Source organism: Anomaloglossus baeobatrachus, chromosome 1 (genome assembly GCF_048569485.1).
Source record: "Anomaloglossus baeobatrachus isolate aAnoBae1 chromosome 1, aAnoBae1.hap1, whole genome shotgun sequence".
In the NCBI taxonomy this organism is placed as follows: domain Eukaryota; kingdom Metazoa; phylum Chordata; class Amphibia; order Anura; family Aromobatidae; genus Anomaloglossus; species Anomaloglossus baeobatrachus.
Window position 1 is genome coordinate 646399591 of NC_134353.1, and position 14674 is coordinate 646414264.

At 44.2% G+C, this 14674-nt stretch overlaps 1 protein-coding gene across 1 annotated transcript in view; it reads left to right on the plus strand.

Annotated features, from left to right (window-relative positions):
* Nucleotides 1–4757: 4757 nt before the first annotated feature.
* RIPK3 (receptor interacting serine/threonine kinase 3) overlaps nt 4758–14674 on the plus strand; it is a 94192-nt gene continuing 84275 nt past the window's right edge. Inside the window, exons 1-3 of the mRNA XM_075319691.1 lie at nt 4758–4806; nt 7125–7296; nt 8214–8532. Coding sequence (XP_075175806.1) covers nt 7163–7296; nt 8214–8532 — 453 coding nt within the window. The 5' untranslated portion in view covers nt 4758–4806; nt 7125–7162. The remainder of the gene's footprint in view (nt 4807–7124; nt 7297–8213; nt 8533–14674) is intronic.

A 14674-nucleotide genomic window follows, 5' to 3' on the forward strand; every position in this document is an offset into this window, starting at 1 on the left:
ATGCTGACTCAGAGCTCAAGGCTCTTGTTATGATTGCCGGGCAAGCAGAGATGTTTGGCGAACCACTGGGCCACAGCACATAGAAAACCCAGAGGTGCTTGACTACGCTCCTGCACCTGATCTTCTCCTTAGCTCCTAATTGTGAGGGTGTTTCGCTGCAGGTATGAGTCCTGGTGTCACTCGGGAAGACTAGTGCTGTATCGGCTGGCCCCAGGGTAACGGGAGCAACTGTCTCTGGTAGTAGGTAACCGCAGCAGATGTCAGGATTTCGTCTGGGATGGATGGATGGTACAGCAGCTGCGAATAGCATGGATACTTGGAGAAGCAGGTATAGTGTAAGCCAGCTGGCATGGATGGTAGTGGCAGCAGTGGAACAGCAAGGTAGCACAGCACTGAAATATAAAGAAGTATCAGCAGCAGCAGACAGCATGATATCAGCAGTAGCACTAAGGGACCTGACAACTAGCAATGATTCAAACTCATTGCCCAGGCACCTCCCACATGGCAAAGGTGCCTTAAGTACCTGCAGCCTCCCAGCTGACCTGAGAGGCACTTCCGGGTTAAGAGGACACTGGCCCTTTAAGAAAGGGGACGTGGCCACAGGTAAGCCCTGTCGACAGGGGCCAGAAGCCTGCAAGGTGTACAGATGCTCCAGGAGGCAGCAGCATGGGATGGGAACGCTGCCGCAGGACATCTGGACAGCTGAGGAAACTGACGTCCTCGCCGGGTGAGGTGGGCAGGAGAGTGTGAGGATGCCGGTATGGGAGTTACAACTCTACACTGGCCATGGTGACAAAAACTGTACCCTGTGGTGGAGGTCAACAAATTTAAAAAGGAACTCCGTCTGAGAATTAATGCTGTAGATTGTTGATTAAGGGAATATCCATTTCTTTTGTTGTGTTAACTAATAGTGCTTGCTATTTTTGATTTAATGATAGATTTGTATTGGGTGCTTTTTTTAATCTTGAGTTTCTATAGACTGCAAGTCTTGAACACCTAAAAATGAGAACATTAAAAAAAGGAAAAACAGATAGTGGAAGATTATTCCAAGAAGTCTTAACAGAGTCAATTGGAGTGACTGAATGGGAAAGCGTTCTGTGTACGGAAAGTGTTGTGTCACACATCAAGTGTCAAACAACACTTTGACACCAATAGACAAAAGGTGGGTAGATCAACCACTGATTTAAGTTGCAAAGAAGAGATTGGATGCTTATTCCACTAGAGCAGACCACATTACTTGTCATCAGAAAACAAAAACCACAAAAATGTTGCCAAACTTGGCGTAACTGAAAAAAAAAAGAGTTTCTTGATGGGAAATTGAGGAAATATATTTCTGAGTATCTTAGGTTTTGCAACAATCTTTCTAGAACAAATCATCTGAAAGCTGACAGTTTTCAAATTTCACTGGGCATAGCAAAACATGGTAAGCATCTCTCTCAAGGGGATATTATCAAAACTACCATGTTGCCTAGGTGTCTAGGAGGAATTCACTTTATATGATTCCCAAACAAGGATACAATTATTCAACACATTACTGAGATGCCACCTAGCAGAAATATTGCATCCAGTCAAATGAAAAAACGTTAGGTGGGTTTCTGCAAGTCTTCAACATTGATGGTAATTGTGTTTTTTATTATTCACAATGCATTTCAATGCCATACTGGCACATTTATCAAGTGAACAAAACAAATGTTGACAATTAGCAAATTGGGCCCTGGAATTACAGAAAATGGAGGGGATCCCCTGTTGATGTCTTGGAGGAGATTGGGTGAAGGAAGTATGAGAACAGGTGGTGAGAAGGAAGTCTTGTGAGGACTGGAGATTATATGTGGGACAATATCAGGAGATTAGTTTAGAGATATATGGAGGAGACAGATTACGCACGGCTCTTCTGGGGTGGTGCTTAAGTAGGGTCCAAAATTGTCTCAAGTAAATGTAGAAAATTGGCACTCAAGATAAGTGTGAATAGTGGTCTTTTATTGAGAAGAACTTGTAGGACCAGCACAAGCACAAACGTTCTTCTCAATAAAAGACCACTAATGAAAGTAGTATAAACTGGATTAATTGGGCAATTGGATGTCAATGAATAGATTTGCAGAGGGCGGAAGCAGAGGAATAGCAAGCAAAGAGGTGGATAAAACGAGCGGCAGAGTTAAAAATGAACTCGAGAGGTGCAAGATTGTTAGCCGGACGGTCACAAAGGAGGATATTGCAGCATTGTTTTGTGCTTTTTACTTGATGAAGACTTTATTTCACTAGAAAACACGTTTCATTTAGCACTTTTAACTAGAGATGAGCGGATTCATGGAGGTTCCGTTCGCCAGCAGCAAACGAGCCGAGCCTCCACTGGTTCGAGCTTGACCTGAACACCAGAGCAAGCCCTGATTGGCAGTTTGAGTCTCCGCCCACATACAGCTAGCCATAAGATCACTTCCGGGGAAGGGTGGGCGGGTTTTTTTCCCCAAAAGTTTTGGGTTGTAAGCTACATCTAAATCGTGCTGATGTGACCCCCAGTTCAAGCCGTTCAAATACTGCAAGTGGCTCAGACAGGGCTAAGCACTAAGTGTAAATTAGCACAGCGTTGCTTGCATGAGTCAAGTTCGTAAGTAAAGCATCCGAACTGCCCGGCTTCGTGGCCCCGAGGCGTACAATAAAAGGGAGGAGGGTGATGTTTCTTTGTCTCGTGATGCCACCTGTGGTGTGTGGCCAGGGATTAGCCACCACTGCGGGTGCTGTCCTCTGGGGTGTTGCAGCTGGAATGGTTTAGCTTCCTACAGGTGGAGCAGGCCACAGTGATGATGATAGGGTGGTAGTCTATGGTGTTGTACACTGGGGAGCGGGACTGAGGATGCCAACAGTAACTGGACAACACAGGCTGGTAGTTTCCTTTACCTTTTACTGGTCAGTTGTTATAGTCCCAGGTTACAGTGGTCTGGTCATCCGGGAAGCAGTGAGGAATCACTTCTCTGCCAGGTACATTGGAGGCCTTCCTTAGTGCACTCTGACTGTGGGTCGCTGTGGCCTGGAGCAGCACAGCATCCCTCTTCCTAGGTGTGATTTGCCTTGTCCCTTGTGGCGAGCAGTGCGAGCCAGATGTAGGGTCCGCTGGTATTTCTGCGGCCCTGGGCTCTATTATGCTACTGTGTCTTGGGAGTCTCTGTTGGGCCAGGCAGTGTGAACCTCCTGCCCTTCGGGTTTACTGCTGGGCCGTTAGTACCCAACAGTCGAGAACCCCGGTATCCTGATTCAGCGCTCAGTCCCGGAAAGCTTAAGACAGCTCTCTAACAGCGACCGTTCTCTTTCACTGCTACTAGAGTTCTGAGTTTTCTCTTCCTGTTCCTCTCTCTCTAACCCCTCCCCAGCCCAGAATGCATAGGGAAGCTCGCCACAAATAGGACTTGAGCTCCACCTTCTGACCTGGATTAGGAAGTGTTGTGTGTGGGATTGTACCTGGCATAGAGGTCTCCCCGCTGCTTCCAGGCATAGCATTGCCCTCTGGCGAGGAGAACAACGCCACTGTGGCTCCCATGACCACTGGGGTGCCACAGTTGCATCTCCCAGGGCTAAGACAGGCACTATGACTGCAAGCTGGAGCTTGAACTCAGCATATCAAGGTACACACACACTCTTAGTAGTGGAGCTATAATTAGAAATTCCTACGCCATCATCAGCTATATGTGAGTCTGGCTGACTGTCCCTGACCTTAGACACTGTCACTGACACTTGTTTTGTCAATGGAAGTCAGCATTTTTTAAGGGCCTTTAGAAAAAGGTGACATCCAGCGGCGAAACACATGTCGAGGATAGCGTGAGTTTGCAGTGTGTCTGAGATTGTCTTTTTTTTTCTCTGTCTGTCTGTGTTGCTATCTTTACCTGTGTTGCCATCTTTACCTGTTTTGCCATCACACTCCTGCCCTTTCCTTCCCTGGGGTGTGGGAGAACAGTTTAGTTCTGGTCAGAAGAATAGTAAGGCACAGGGCTCCAGCATCTCCACCATCAGAGGTTAGGGATAGCCTAGGGTTTCCTAGCGTGAGAGACAATATAGGATACCTTGTCCTCGCTATCCTAAAGTCACATTGTGACAAGAGAAGTATGTATGCTGAATTCTAGATCTGAATATATGCAGCTGTATGCAATACAATACATTAAATACCAACTGTCTATTGACCCATTGTTAAAAATAAAAACAGAATTAAAAAAATTAATTCATAAAATATGTCTGTTTATTTTTTTTGCATGGTGCTTTGATATCACACAGCATTTCAGAAATTTCAGTACAGGTTTAAAAGTGCATCATAGGCAGACATACAAAAAGTACAAACTAAAATGTGCATTGTGAAGCCTAATGGGTTCTAACAGGTGAAAAACAAAAAGGCTGAAATTACACTCACTCCCAAAAATATATGTGGAACTCATGGTTACAGTACCCAAAGTGGTACTTAAAAAAAACCCAAAACAGTAAATAAACGAAAAGGCATAACACAGCTATGTCAATAAAGAATAGAAAAAAAAACCTTTTGACTGTCAGAAACTTGAAGAAGAAAAATAATTTTGTAGTCTTGAAGGCTAAAAAATACAGGATCAGCTTTCGAAGCACAGGAGGTTGAAGCAGCTTTCTAAGTATAGTAACTTTAAAAGATAAAAGATTAGGCTTTTCAAACGCAGTGAATGAAGGCAATTCACAATGTGTGCACGTCCAGTTCACTATTTTAAGAATCCCTCGGTTCAGTCACTCCCATTGGGAGGGGAGAACATTGCGTCACATTAATCAGACACTTCCTTGTGTGAGTGTCAAGCAAGCAGCTAGGTGAGTACTCAGTGCCTGGCACTTATTTTAGGGTGGTGACAGGAGCACTTCTAAATCAGAGGGGCATCTACTCTATATATTCCAAGTCATGTAGACTCGAACTGGGGAGATCAGCAAACACCGGCTTACAAGATACTGTGTGAGATTTTCTATTTCCTGCTTAGTCAGCACATGCCGTGACTGAATAAATAACTTCTCAGTGTGGTCTTCATGTCCATATTTGCTATATCTGATTAATAATAAGTGCAGCTAACATAGTTAGTTTTTCTCGTGGTTTTCGTCTTTGAATGAATCATTGACACTGGTGTAACTGCAACAGGGACCCCGACTATCACAGGTCTTACATAGTACTGTATTAGTTTTCTCATATGGGACCTTTTGGTCCTTTAGGCTTCAGGTACTGGGTGCAGCTGCAACTCCTGATACCACTATGGTTACGTCCCCCATTCATTGAATGTACAGTACTTTATGCTTACATATATACAATCTTTTGTTCTCAAGTAAAAATTAGGTTCAGCATACACAGCGAGAAATACGGAGCAAATGGAATGCGATAAAAAAAATCGCATTCCTCCCGGACCGATGTTACTCTATGGGGCAGCTCTCATGAGTGATTTTTTTTCTCAGCCCTAATCGGACCGAGAAAACAATTGCAGCATGCTGCGGGTGGAATACTCGCACCCATTCAAGTCAATGGGGCAAGAGAAACATCGAATTGCACTAGCATTACAATGGAGGGCAATGCGATTTTCGCATCAGCGACGGAAGAGATAGGGAGATAAATCCCTCCCTCACCTCCAGAGCTTCGGCCCTCCCCTCCGCAGCTGTGGTCTGATCGCAGGATCGGACCACAGTCGCATGTCACTCAGCTCCCACTGTGCTGCGAGCATGAGGCGAGTGTCATGCAAGGACTCGCACAAATCCCTGTATGACCTCAGCCTTAAGCGGGCTTTACACACTACGACATCGCTAATGCGGAGTCGTTGGGGTCACGGAATTCGTGACGCACATCCGGTCGCATTAGCGATGCCGTTGCGTGTGACATCGATTAGCGATTTTGCATCGTTGCAAAACAGTGAAAAATCGCTAATCGGCGACACGGGGGTCCATTCCCAATTATCGTTACTTCAGCAGTAACGAGGTTGTTCCTCGTTCCTGCGGCATCACACATCGCTGCGTGTGACGCCGCAGGAGCGAGGAAGCTCTCCCTACCTGCCTCCCGGCCGCTATGCGGAAGGAAGGAGGTGGGCGGGATGTTACGTCCCGCTCATCTCCGCCCCTCCGCTGCGATTGGGCGGCGGTTCAGTGACGTCGCTATGACGCCGCACGGACCGCCCCCTTAGAAAGGAGGCGGTTCGCCGGTCACAGCGACGTCGCCGGACAGGTAAGTATGTGTGACGGCTCTGGGCGATGTTGTGCGCCACGGGCAGCGATATGCCCGTGTCGCGCAACAGATGGGGGCGGGTACGCACACTAGCGATATCGGGACCGATATCGCAGTGTGTAAAGTAGCCTTTACTCTCAGAGAGGTCATCGGTGGAGCTCCCCTTGCTGATGTCAGTTTTCTTCACAGTATTGGCAATATACTATGTATGGCCCATACTCAGAGGGCCACAGCCACGTTATTCTACAACTTACCTGGGTACGATTGGCAAAGACACCACTAATCCTTAGACTGAAGCTAGTTATGTACAGGAGATCGATACTATCCGTCTACTCCAGTAGATCGATACTGATCGATAGCTATCCCTGTACTCCAAGTTCAGATTAGCTGATCATGCAATTCTGACAGACGTTTCTGAATGATCTGCTGCAGAAACAATGTGTTGGTCATGTTAAAATCCAACAAACCTACCCACTCTATTCTCTGACATCCGCTGTCAGGATAGAGCCAATGCCACCATATGCATAAGATCATTGGCTGATCCTGCTGAAATTTGGAGGCTCAGCAGAATTTTATTTCATTTGTATGATTAGCAACTAGGCAAGTTGAAGGGTTTGTTGCAATTTTGTATAGGCGCTAATTTACTGATCACTGAATGTCTGACTGTTGAGACCTCCTCCAATTCCAAAAATAAGGCTCTGCAGGACCCTCTCTGAATGGATTCTATGGAATTGTCAGGCAGCTGAGTGCTGTACTTGGCTATCTCTCAGTCCTATAGAGATTGAACCGAGCAGGCCTTCCAGGGGTCTGACCCTCAGCAATCGGTAAGTTATTTAGTATTTAACAAATGTTTAAAATATTAGTAGGAACCATTTCTGTAAAAGGATATGTCATTTTTTATTTTCCAAATTTATCACTTCTTTTTTATTTTTAGCTCCCTTCAGAGGAAATGGAATGAATCCTTCTTGAGGGATGAGTAAGAATAAAGTGGTACCAACCTCATCATTAATTGATTGGAAATTAATTGACATAGGACACTTTGGATCTGTATATAAAGCAAAAAGTATAGATTTTAAAGAACATGTGGCAGTTAAGAAACTTAACAGGTAAGTTTAACCTGCTTGACCTGAGCCGATCATGTTTACTATGGATAGGTGAATTGTAACGTGATGTGATGGTTTGATTTGGCGATTGCATCTAGTGACTTGTTGTGTGGTCAGTTCCTCTGTTCAAATGATGATGGTCCCTATTGTCTTTGTTCTCCCTTGTTGGTTCGCCCTCTCCAGGTATTGCTAATTTCCCCTTTTTGGTTTGCCCTGTCACATCCCAGATTGGGTTATATATGTTTACCATTTACTGTACTTTCTTGCTAACTATTTCTCTAGGTGGATTTATTTTAAGGAGTGTAAGCCCTTCTGCTTAGGGATTTACCTTTAGGTAAACACTACTTGAGTGCCTGCTGTGAGTTGGTTTCTTTTCTTTGCCATCACCTATCCCTTTCACTTTACATGAATTTTTTTAGTTTTCCCAGTCCGAGTTTTTGTATATTCCTGTGCACCTTCCTTTCCCCTTGTAGGCAGTGTGTGTCAGCCTATGGTCCTTCAGGAGGTACAAGAAACCCCTCAACGGCTTTTTAGGGAGTCAAGTCGGAAGTGGTATTGCTAGTTGTGTGGTTTGGGCCTTACTAGTCTGTACAGGGACCAGTTGGGTGAGGGCGCATTTTCTCCCTGTAGAATAGAAGGGTTTTAGTAGACAAAAAAGTAAGAGTATGTTCACATGAAATGCATAGGCCATGAACTTTATGATTACAATACAGATATTGTGGATGAGATTTTATGAAATCTTCTCTACGAGCTGCAGACGAATCTCACAACGTAAATTGATGAGATGCAGATTTGGCATCCACAGCCGGTCAATATATACTCATGTTACAGCAGATTTTACCCTTTGCAATGTTAGCTCCACAAGACCCTCTGTACTAGGAGGAACTAGCATAATCATTGTTCTTTGCACTTTGTTACAGGAATGTGCTGCAGGGCATCAAAGAACTTCTTTCTGAGGCAGAGAAGATGGATTCTGCCTCAGCCAGTCCATATGTAATCCGCATGTTTGGGATCATGGGAGAACATTCTCCAGAACCGGGTATTGTGATGGAATATATGGAGTATGGTAGTTTGTGCACCTTACTAGAGAGAGTCATACCCATTCCTTGGGCATTAAAGTTTCGTATCATTCGTGAAGTGACATTAGGTATGAACTGGCTGCATAATTTGACCCCTCCTCTGCTACATCTTGACCTCAAAACAAAGAATGTTCTCTTAAACGAGGGGCTGCATATAAAGGTGAGTTTAAGTTATTGATTATTTAGAGAAATGTAATAACCATTGATATTATTAACATCTTCATTTAGAAAAAGTTTGTTATACCAAACTAAAGCTACCGAGATGGAAAGAGGAGTAAGCAACTGGCAGACAACTCTAGTGGCAGCTTATCTATAGTGAAGGACGGATGCGCAGATACCCGGGATCGGCAGGTCCACCCAGGTTTAAAAAAAGAAACAAGTTTTGGCCTGGAATTGATCTCATATATCTGGCCAGATGCTGATCCCCATATAAATCTATGGGGACCAGAAGCCGGCGCTTTAAAATGGGGGTAAAAGTGATAGGGAGAAGGGGATTAGAGGAAGCACGTTATACTTACCGAGTCTTCCACATGGCTCTAATGCTACTTCCGGCCTACTCATTAACTTCATACATATTCACTGCTTCTCCTGCCCATCGGCATTCCTCGTGTCTCTCATTGGTTCTGCAGCCAATCAGAGGTTCTGTGTGTGCCTTTTTATTGGTGTAAGAATAAATAAATAAATTAAAAAAATTGGCATGGAGACCCCTTATATTATGATACCCAGCACAGATAAAGCATACAGCTACAGGCTGCAGCCCCCAGTCGTGTGCTTATTTTAGCTGTGTATCAAAAGAGGAACCACATGTGACTTTTTTAAAAATTATTTAAATAATTTTTTAAAAAAACAGCATGCGGTCCCCCCCCCCCAATTTTGATACCAGCCATGATAAAGCCAAAATCTGGGGGTGGTATTCTCAGGCTGGGGAGACCCGTGCTTATTGGGCCTCCAGCCTAAAAATAGCAGCCTGCAGCCGCCCGGTATTGTCGCATCCATTAAATGTAACAATCCCGGAACTTTACCTGGCTCATAGGGTTAATAACAGCTCATGGCTGCCACTAAGCCCTAGATTGATAATGGGGAGGGTCTATGAAACCCCCCATTACTAATCTGTAAGTGAAAAGAAATAAACACAAAACACCAAAAAAATTCTTTATTTGAAATAAAATACAAAAAAACACCCTCTTTCACCCCTTTATTAACCCCCAAAACACCCAGGTCCGTAGTAATCAACACAAGATTCCACGAAGATTCCAGCTCTGCTACATTACTCAAGGCACAGTGAATGGTCATAGACCATGACCGCCGGCTTTGAGCTTCTGGCATAGACTGAGCCGCTTGATGAGCGGTGACATCACTCAGGTTATTTGACCTGAGGTCACTGAGTTCACAGACCTGCATCTCCTTGTCAAAAAAATATGTTTTTTTGCCAAGAGATGCAGATTTGGTGCTGACATTTTTACACCATATTCCAGCATCGAATCTACACTTCCTGACAAAAAAATGGCATCAATATTGCATCATAACGCATGTGGTTTCAATGCAATTTATTTTTCAAGGAGGTATTCATTGGGAGCAGGATAAAGGTGTAAAAATTTCAGCACCAAATCTGCATCTTTTGGCAAAAAATGCACAAAATCAGTTTTGACGCTGTTTCTGGGCAGGTTTCTGCCAGGAGGTGTAAATTTGGTGCTGAAATGTCTCCACCAGATTTCAGCACCAAATTTGCACCTCCTGGAAGAAAACCGAACCGAAACAGTGTCAAAATCATTTTTGTGTACTTCTTTGCCAAGAGATGCAGGTTTGGTGCTGAAATTTTACACTTTTGGTTCCTGCACCCAATCTACACCTCCTGGCAAAAGAAATCGCATCAAAACCCCATGTGTTGTGATGCAGTATTGATGCAATTTTTTTTTGCCAGGAAGTGTAGATTGAGTGCAGGAATATGGTTTAAAAATTTCAGCACCAAATCTGCATCCCTTGGCAAAAAAACACAGTGTTTGCCACTAGATGCAGGTCTGTGAACTCGGTGACCTCACTGAGGTCACTGAGTTTAATGAGGTTACCTGAGGTCAGGTTACCTGCAGTCACAGATGGAGTACAGTGGGAACCTCCAGCCGTGACCGCAAATAAGCTGAGTGATGTCACCGCTCATCATATAGCTCAGTCTCTGCCTGTAGCACACAGTGAGCGGTCATGTTCTATGCCATCGCTGTGCCATCAGTAATGTAGCAGAGCTGTAATCGTCATGGGACCTCGTGTGAATTACGTCAGACCTGGGTGTTTGGTGGTTAATAATGGGGTGATCAAGGGTTTTTTTTGTATTTTATTTCAAATAAAGGATTTTATTGGTGTTTGTGTTTATTTTCACTTACAGATTAATATTGGGGGATCTCATAGACGCCTCCCATTATTAATTTAGGGCTTAGTGGCAACTGTGAGCTGTTATTAACCCCTTTTTACCCCGATTGCCACTGCAACAGGGCAATCGGGATGAGCCAGGTAAAGTTCCAGGATTGTCGCATCTAATAAATGCAACAATCCTAGGCAGCTGCAGGCTGCTATTTTTAGGCTGGGGGGGCCCAATAACCATGGGTCTCGGCAGTCTGAGAATACCAGCTGTCAGCTTTATCATGGCTGGGTATAAAAATTGCGGGGGACCGCAAGTTGCTACTTTTATCTATCTGTTTAAATATTTAAAAAAAAGGCTGCATGCTATTCCTCTTATTTTAATACACAACCAAGGTAAGCGCACTGCTGGGGGCTGAAGCCTGTAGTTGAATGCTTTATCTGTGCTGGATATCATAATATGGGACCCTACACCAATTTTATTTATTTTTACACCAATAGAGACGCACAAACAGCGCCTTTGATTGAAAGAAGTCAGACAGACTGCTACACACGGTGGGGGCACGTCTGACTGCAACCAATCACAGACGCCAGGACTGTTGGTGGGCGGGGGAAGAAGTGCAGGTGGGATAATGAGTGGCATGCTTTCCCCTTTTTTTCTTTATTTCTCTTTCTTTTTTTTTTAAATTACCTGAGTTGCCGGACCCGAATCGTTACCCGAAGTTCCCTGACAACTACAGACTCTGGGTCAGTGTTCGGATACTTTTGAACCTGCGCGGATCCAGACTTTTATGGTCCGCCCATCACTACTTATCTCCTATGAGAACGGAAAGTTCAGGCATTTGAAATTTAACATCTTTCTTTACGGTGTCATCATCTATGGGGGAGAATTAGGACACAAGCAAATAAAATGATCTGCAAATTCAGCCAACTTTCCCGTAATGTGTATGTGCACTTGTACAAATAAGTTATAGGAATCAGGGATCAAGTTGGATCCTTTTAAGCATTCACATGTCGATATTTTTGCATCAGTTTTTGCAAATTCCACTCCCAGCTTTGGCAAACAGAGAAAAACTATAATTAAAAGATTGACACTTTCTGTTTTTAGAGACACTCCTGGTTTTGGCAAATACTGCTGAAATACTGTTCAAAAATACTGGTGTGCGAATGAGGCCTAAGTTCAGGAAGGACATTACAACCTAAGAAACTTAGATTATTAAATAGCGCTTGGACACATGATGATTCAACCAACAGCTACCGTCCACGACTCTAATTTATGTGTCATTTCTGTACTTCAATCTCTGTCTCCATAAACATGAAACTGCCATCAAACTATTTTGAAATATTGTAGGTAGGATCTACGAGTATCCAAAGGTGCACATACATTTTAAATGAAATGCAATTGACTAATTCTAATTCTGGTGCAACCCACCTGAGACAGCAGATAATGTAAAAAATATTTAATGTTGGATATACCTTTTTCCGGTCACATGGATATGTGACCGCTGCAGTCAATTGATGACTGCAACAGTGATGTGTTAATATTCACCACTGTGGTCACTGATTGGCTGTAGCTGTCACAGGATGCCCCACCAAAAGAGAAGCCTTGGAGTCCAATGGTCGATCCTGGCAGCATCATGGTAGTCTAACAGCATGTGATTATATATTGGTTTTCTTGGTCATGCCATGGTTTCTTTTCGTAGATGACCATCCCCATTTTTATGTATTGCAACAGTAATTTTTTTTTTATACTAAAGCATACCTCCCAACTTTTAAAGACGAGAAAGAGGGACAAAGTCTGCAGCGCCCATAGCGCGACGTGGCAATTTTATGCCACACCCCTAACCACACCCATTTCCAACCTGTCACACCCACATCCACTCCCCATCCACACCTATTCAGCACTGCTGATCTCATTGTTTAAGGCTGCGTGCCCACTCTCAGTGTTTGCAGCGTATTGGATGCAGCGTGTTTTTGCTGCATCATAAACGCTGCAATGGACAGTACAAGCATAGTGGACGGGATTTCTAGAAATCTCCTGCCCACTATGCAAGTGCAGCCCGCAGCAAATACTGACCTGCGGTGCAGCTTTAGAAGGCTGCACCATGTCAATTCTTTGCTGCAGAGTCACATGCATCCTCCATAGGGAGAACACAGTGAGAGATGGCAGCGCACTGAACCCTGATCATGGGCACAGGCAGCTGTGGCCTTCTGCGTAGGACACTTTCAGCCCCGCAGGTCAGGACCTGCTGCATCTAGGACGCAGCGAGTGCTGATCGTGGGCATATACCCTTATAAATAATAACTGTAAACAGAAAAAATATTTACAAGTAATGAATTATATTCTTAATGCAAACTTGGTAGTATTTCTTGTATTTCTTGTATTTCTTTTAAATTTGAATATTTTAAACTACAAAATTCTATTTTAAAGCAGATTTGACACCTAAACCTGCACTTTGTAAAAGCTGCGCATTACATATCAGGTCTACTCTATTAGATAAAATATCTTTAATAATATTGTGCTTCTGGTTAATAGAAGCAATTAAAGAATACTGTAGACTTATTGTTCTGCTTGTCTGCTGATATTATAAGATGCCGCTTTCACACTGCGTTCTGATCTCTGTTCAGTGGTCTCTTAGGGTCTTCGGTCTGAACCCCCCTGCAAAACGTGTTTTGAACATATGTGCCGACCAGGCCATTTACAATAATGGTGCAGATGGAGTCACCGTGTGGTGTGCTCTGTTGTGCACCATTTTCGGGAGTGTACACTTTCTGGAGACGGACACCCAGTCGAAAAAGTCTCTCTGGTCCCTATGCACACACAGAAATGCACATAAACAGATACGTACACATACAGGCATACGTACATATACATATTTGAAGACAAATTCCCTAAAATACATATAAACAGACAAATCTATACACACAGTCATACACACTGACATACATGGATATACACATCATACATGCACAATTACACATTAGAGAGATTATTAATATGGGGAAGCAGTCAGTAGCCTCACTCACCTCCCACTTGTCTCTGTCCAGCTCCTCCTGGGCATGTGATGGACATCACTTTAACAGACCTAGCCACACACAGTGCACACTGACACTGCTGTATATTTACCACAAGGGAGGCTGGGGGCTATATATATATATATATATATATATATATCACAGAAGGGGCTGGGTGGTTACAGTATATACATCACAGGAGAAGTTGGGGGCTACAGTAAATATATCACAGGAGGGGCTGGGGGCTACAGTATATACATAACAGGAGGGACTGGGGGCTACAGTATATACATCACAGAAGGGGCTGGGGGCTACAGTATATACATCACAGGAGGGGCTGGAGGCTACAGTATAAACATCCCAGGAGAAGTTGGGGGCTACAGTAAATATATCACAGGAGGGGCTGGGGGCTTCAATATATACATAACAGGAGGGACTGGGAATACAGTATATGCATGAGAGGAAGGCCTAGGGGCTACTCTATATAGATCGCAGGAGGGGCTGGGGCTACAGTATATACATCACAGGAGGGGCTGGGGGCTACAGTATATACATCACAGAAGGAGCTGGGGGCTACAGTATATACATCACAGCAGGGGCTTGGAGCTACAGCATATACATCACAGGATGGCCTGGGGGCTACACTATATAGATTGCAGGAGGGGCTGGGGCTACAGTATATACATCACAGGAGGGGCTAGGGCTACAGTATACACATCACAGGAGGGGCTGGGGCTACAGTATGTACATCACAGGAGGGGCTGGAGGCTACAGTATATACATCACAGGAGGGGCTGGGGGCTACAATATATACATCCTAGGATGGCCTGGGGGCTACAGTATATATATAACAGGAGGGACTGGGGATACAGTATATGCATGAGAGGATGGCCTAGGGGCTACTCTATATAGATCGCAGGAGGGGCTGGGGCTACAGT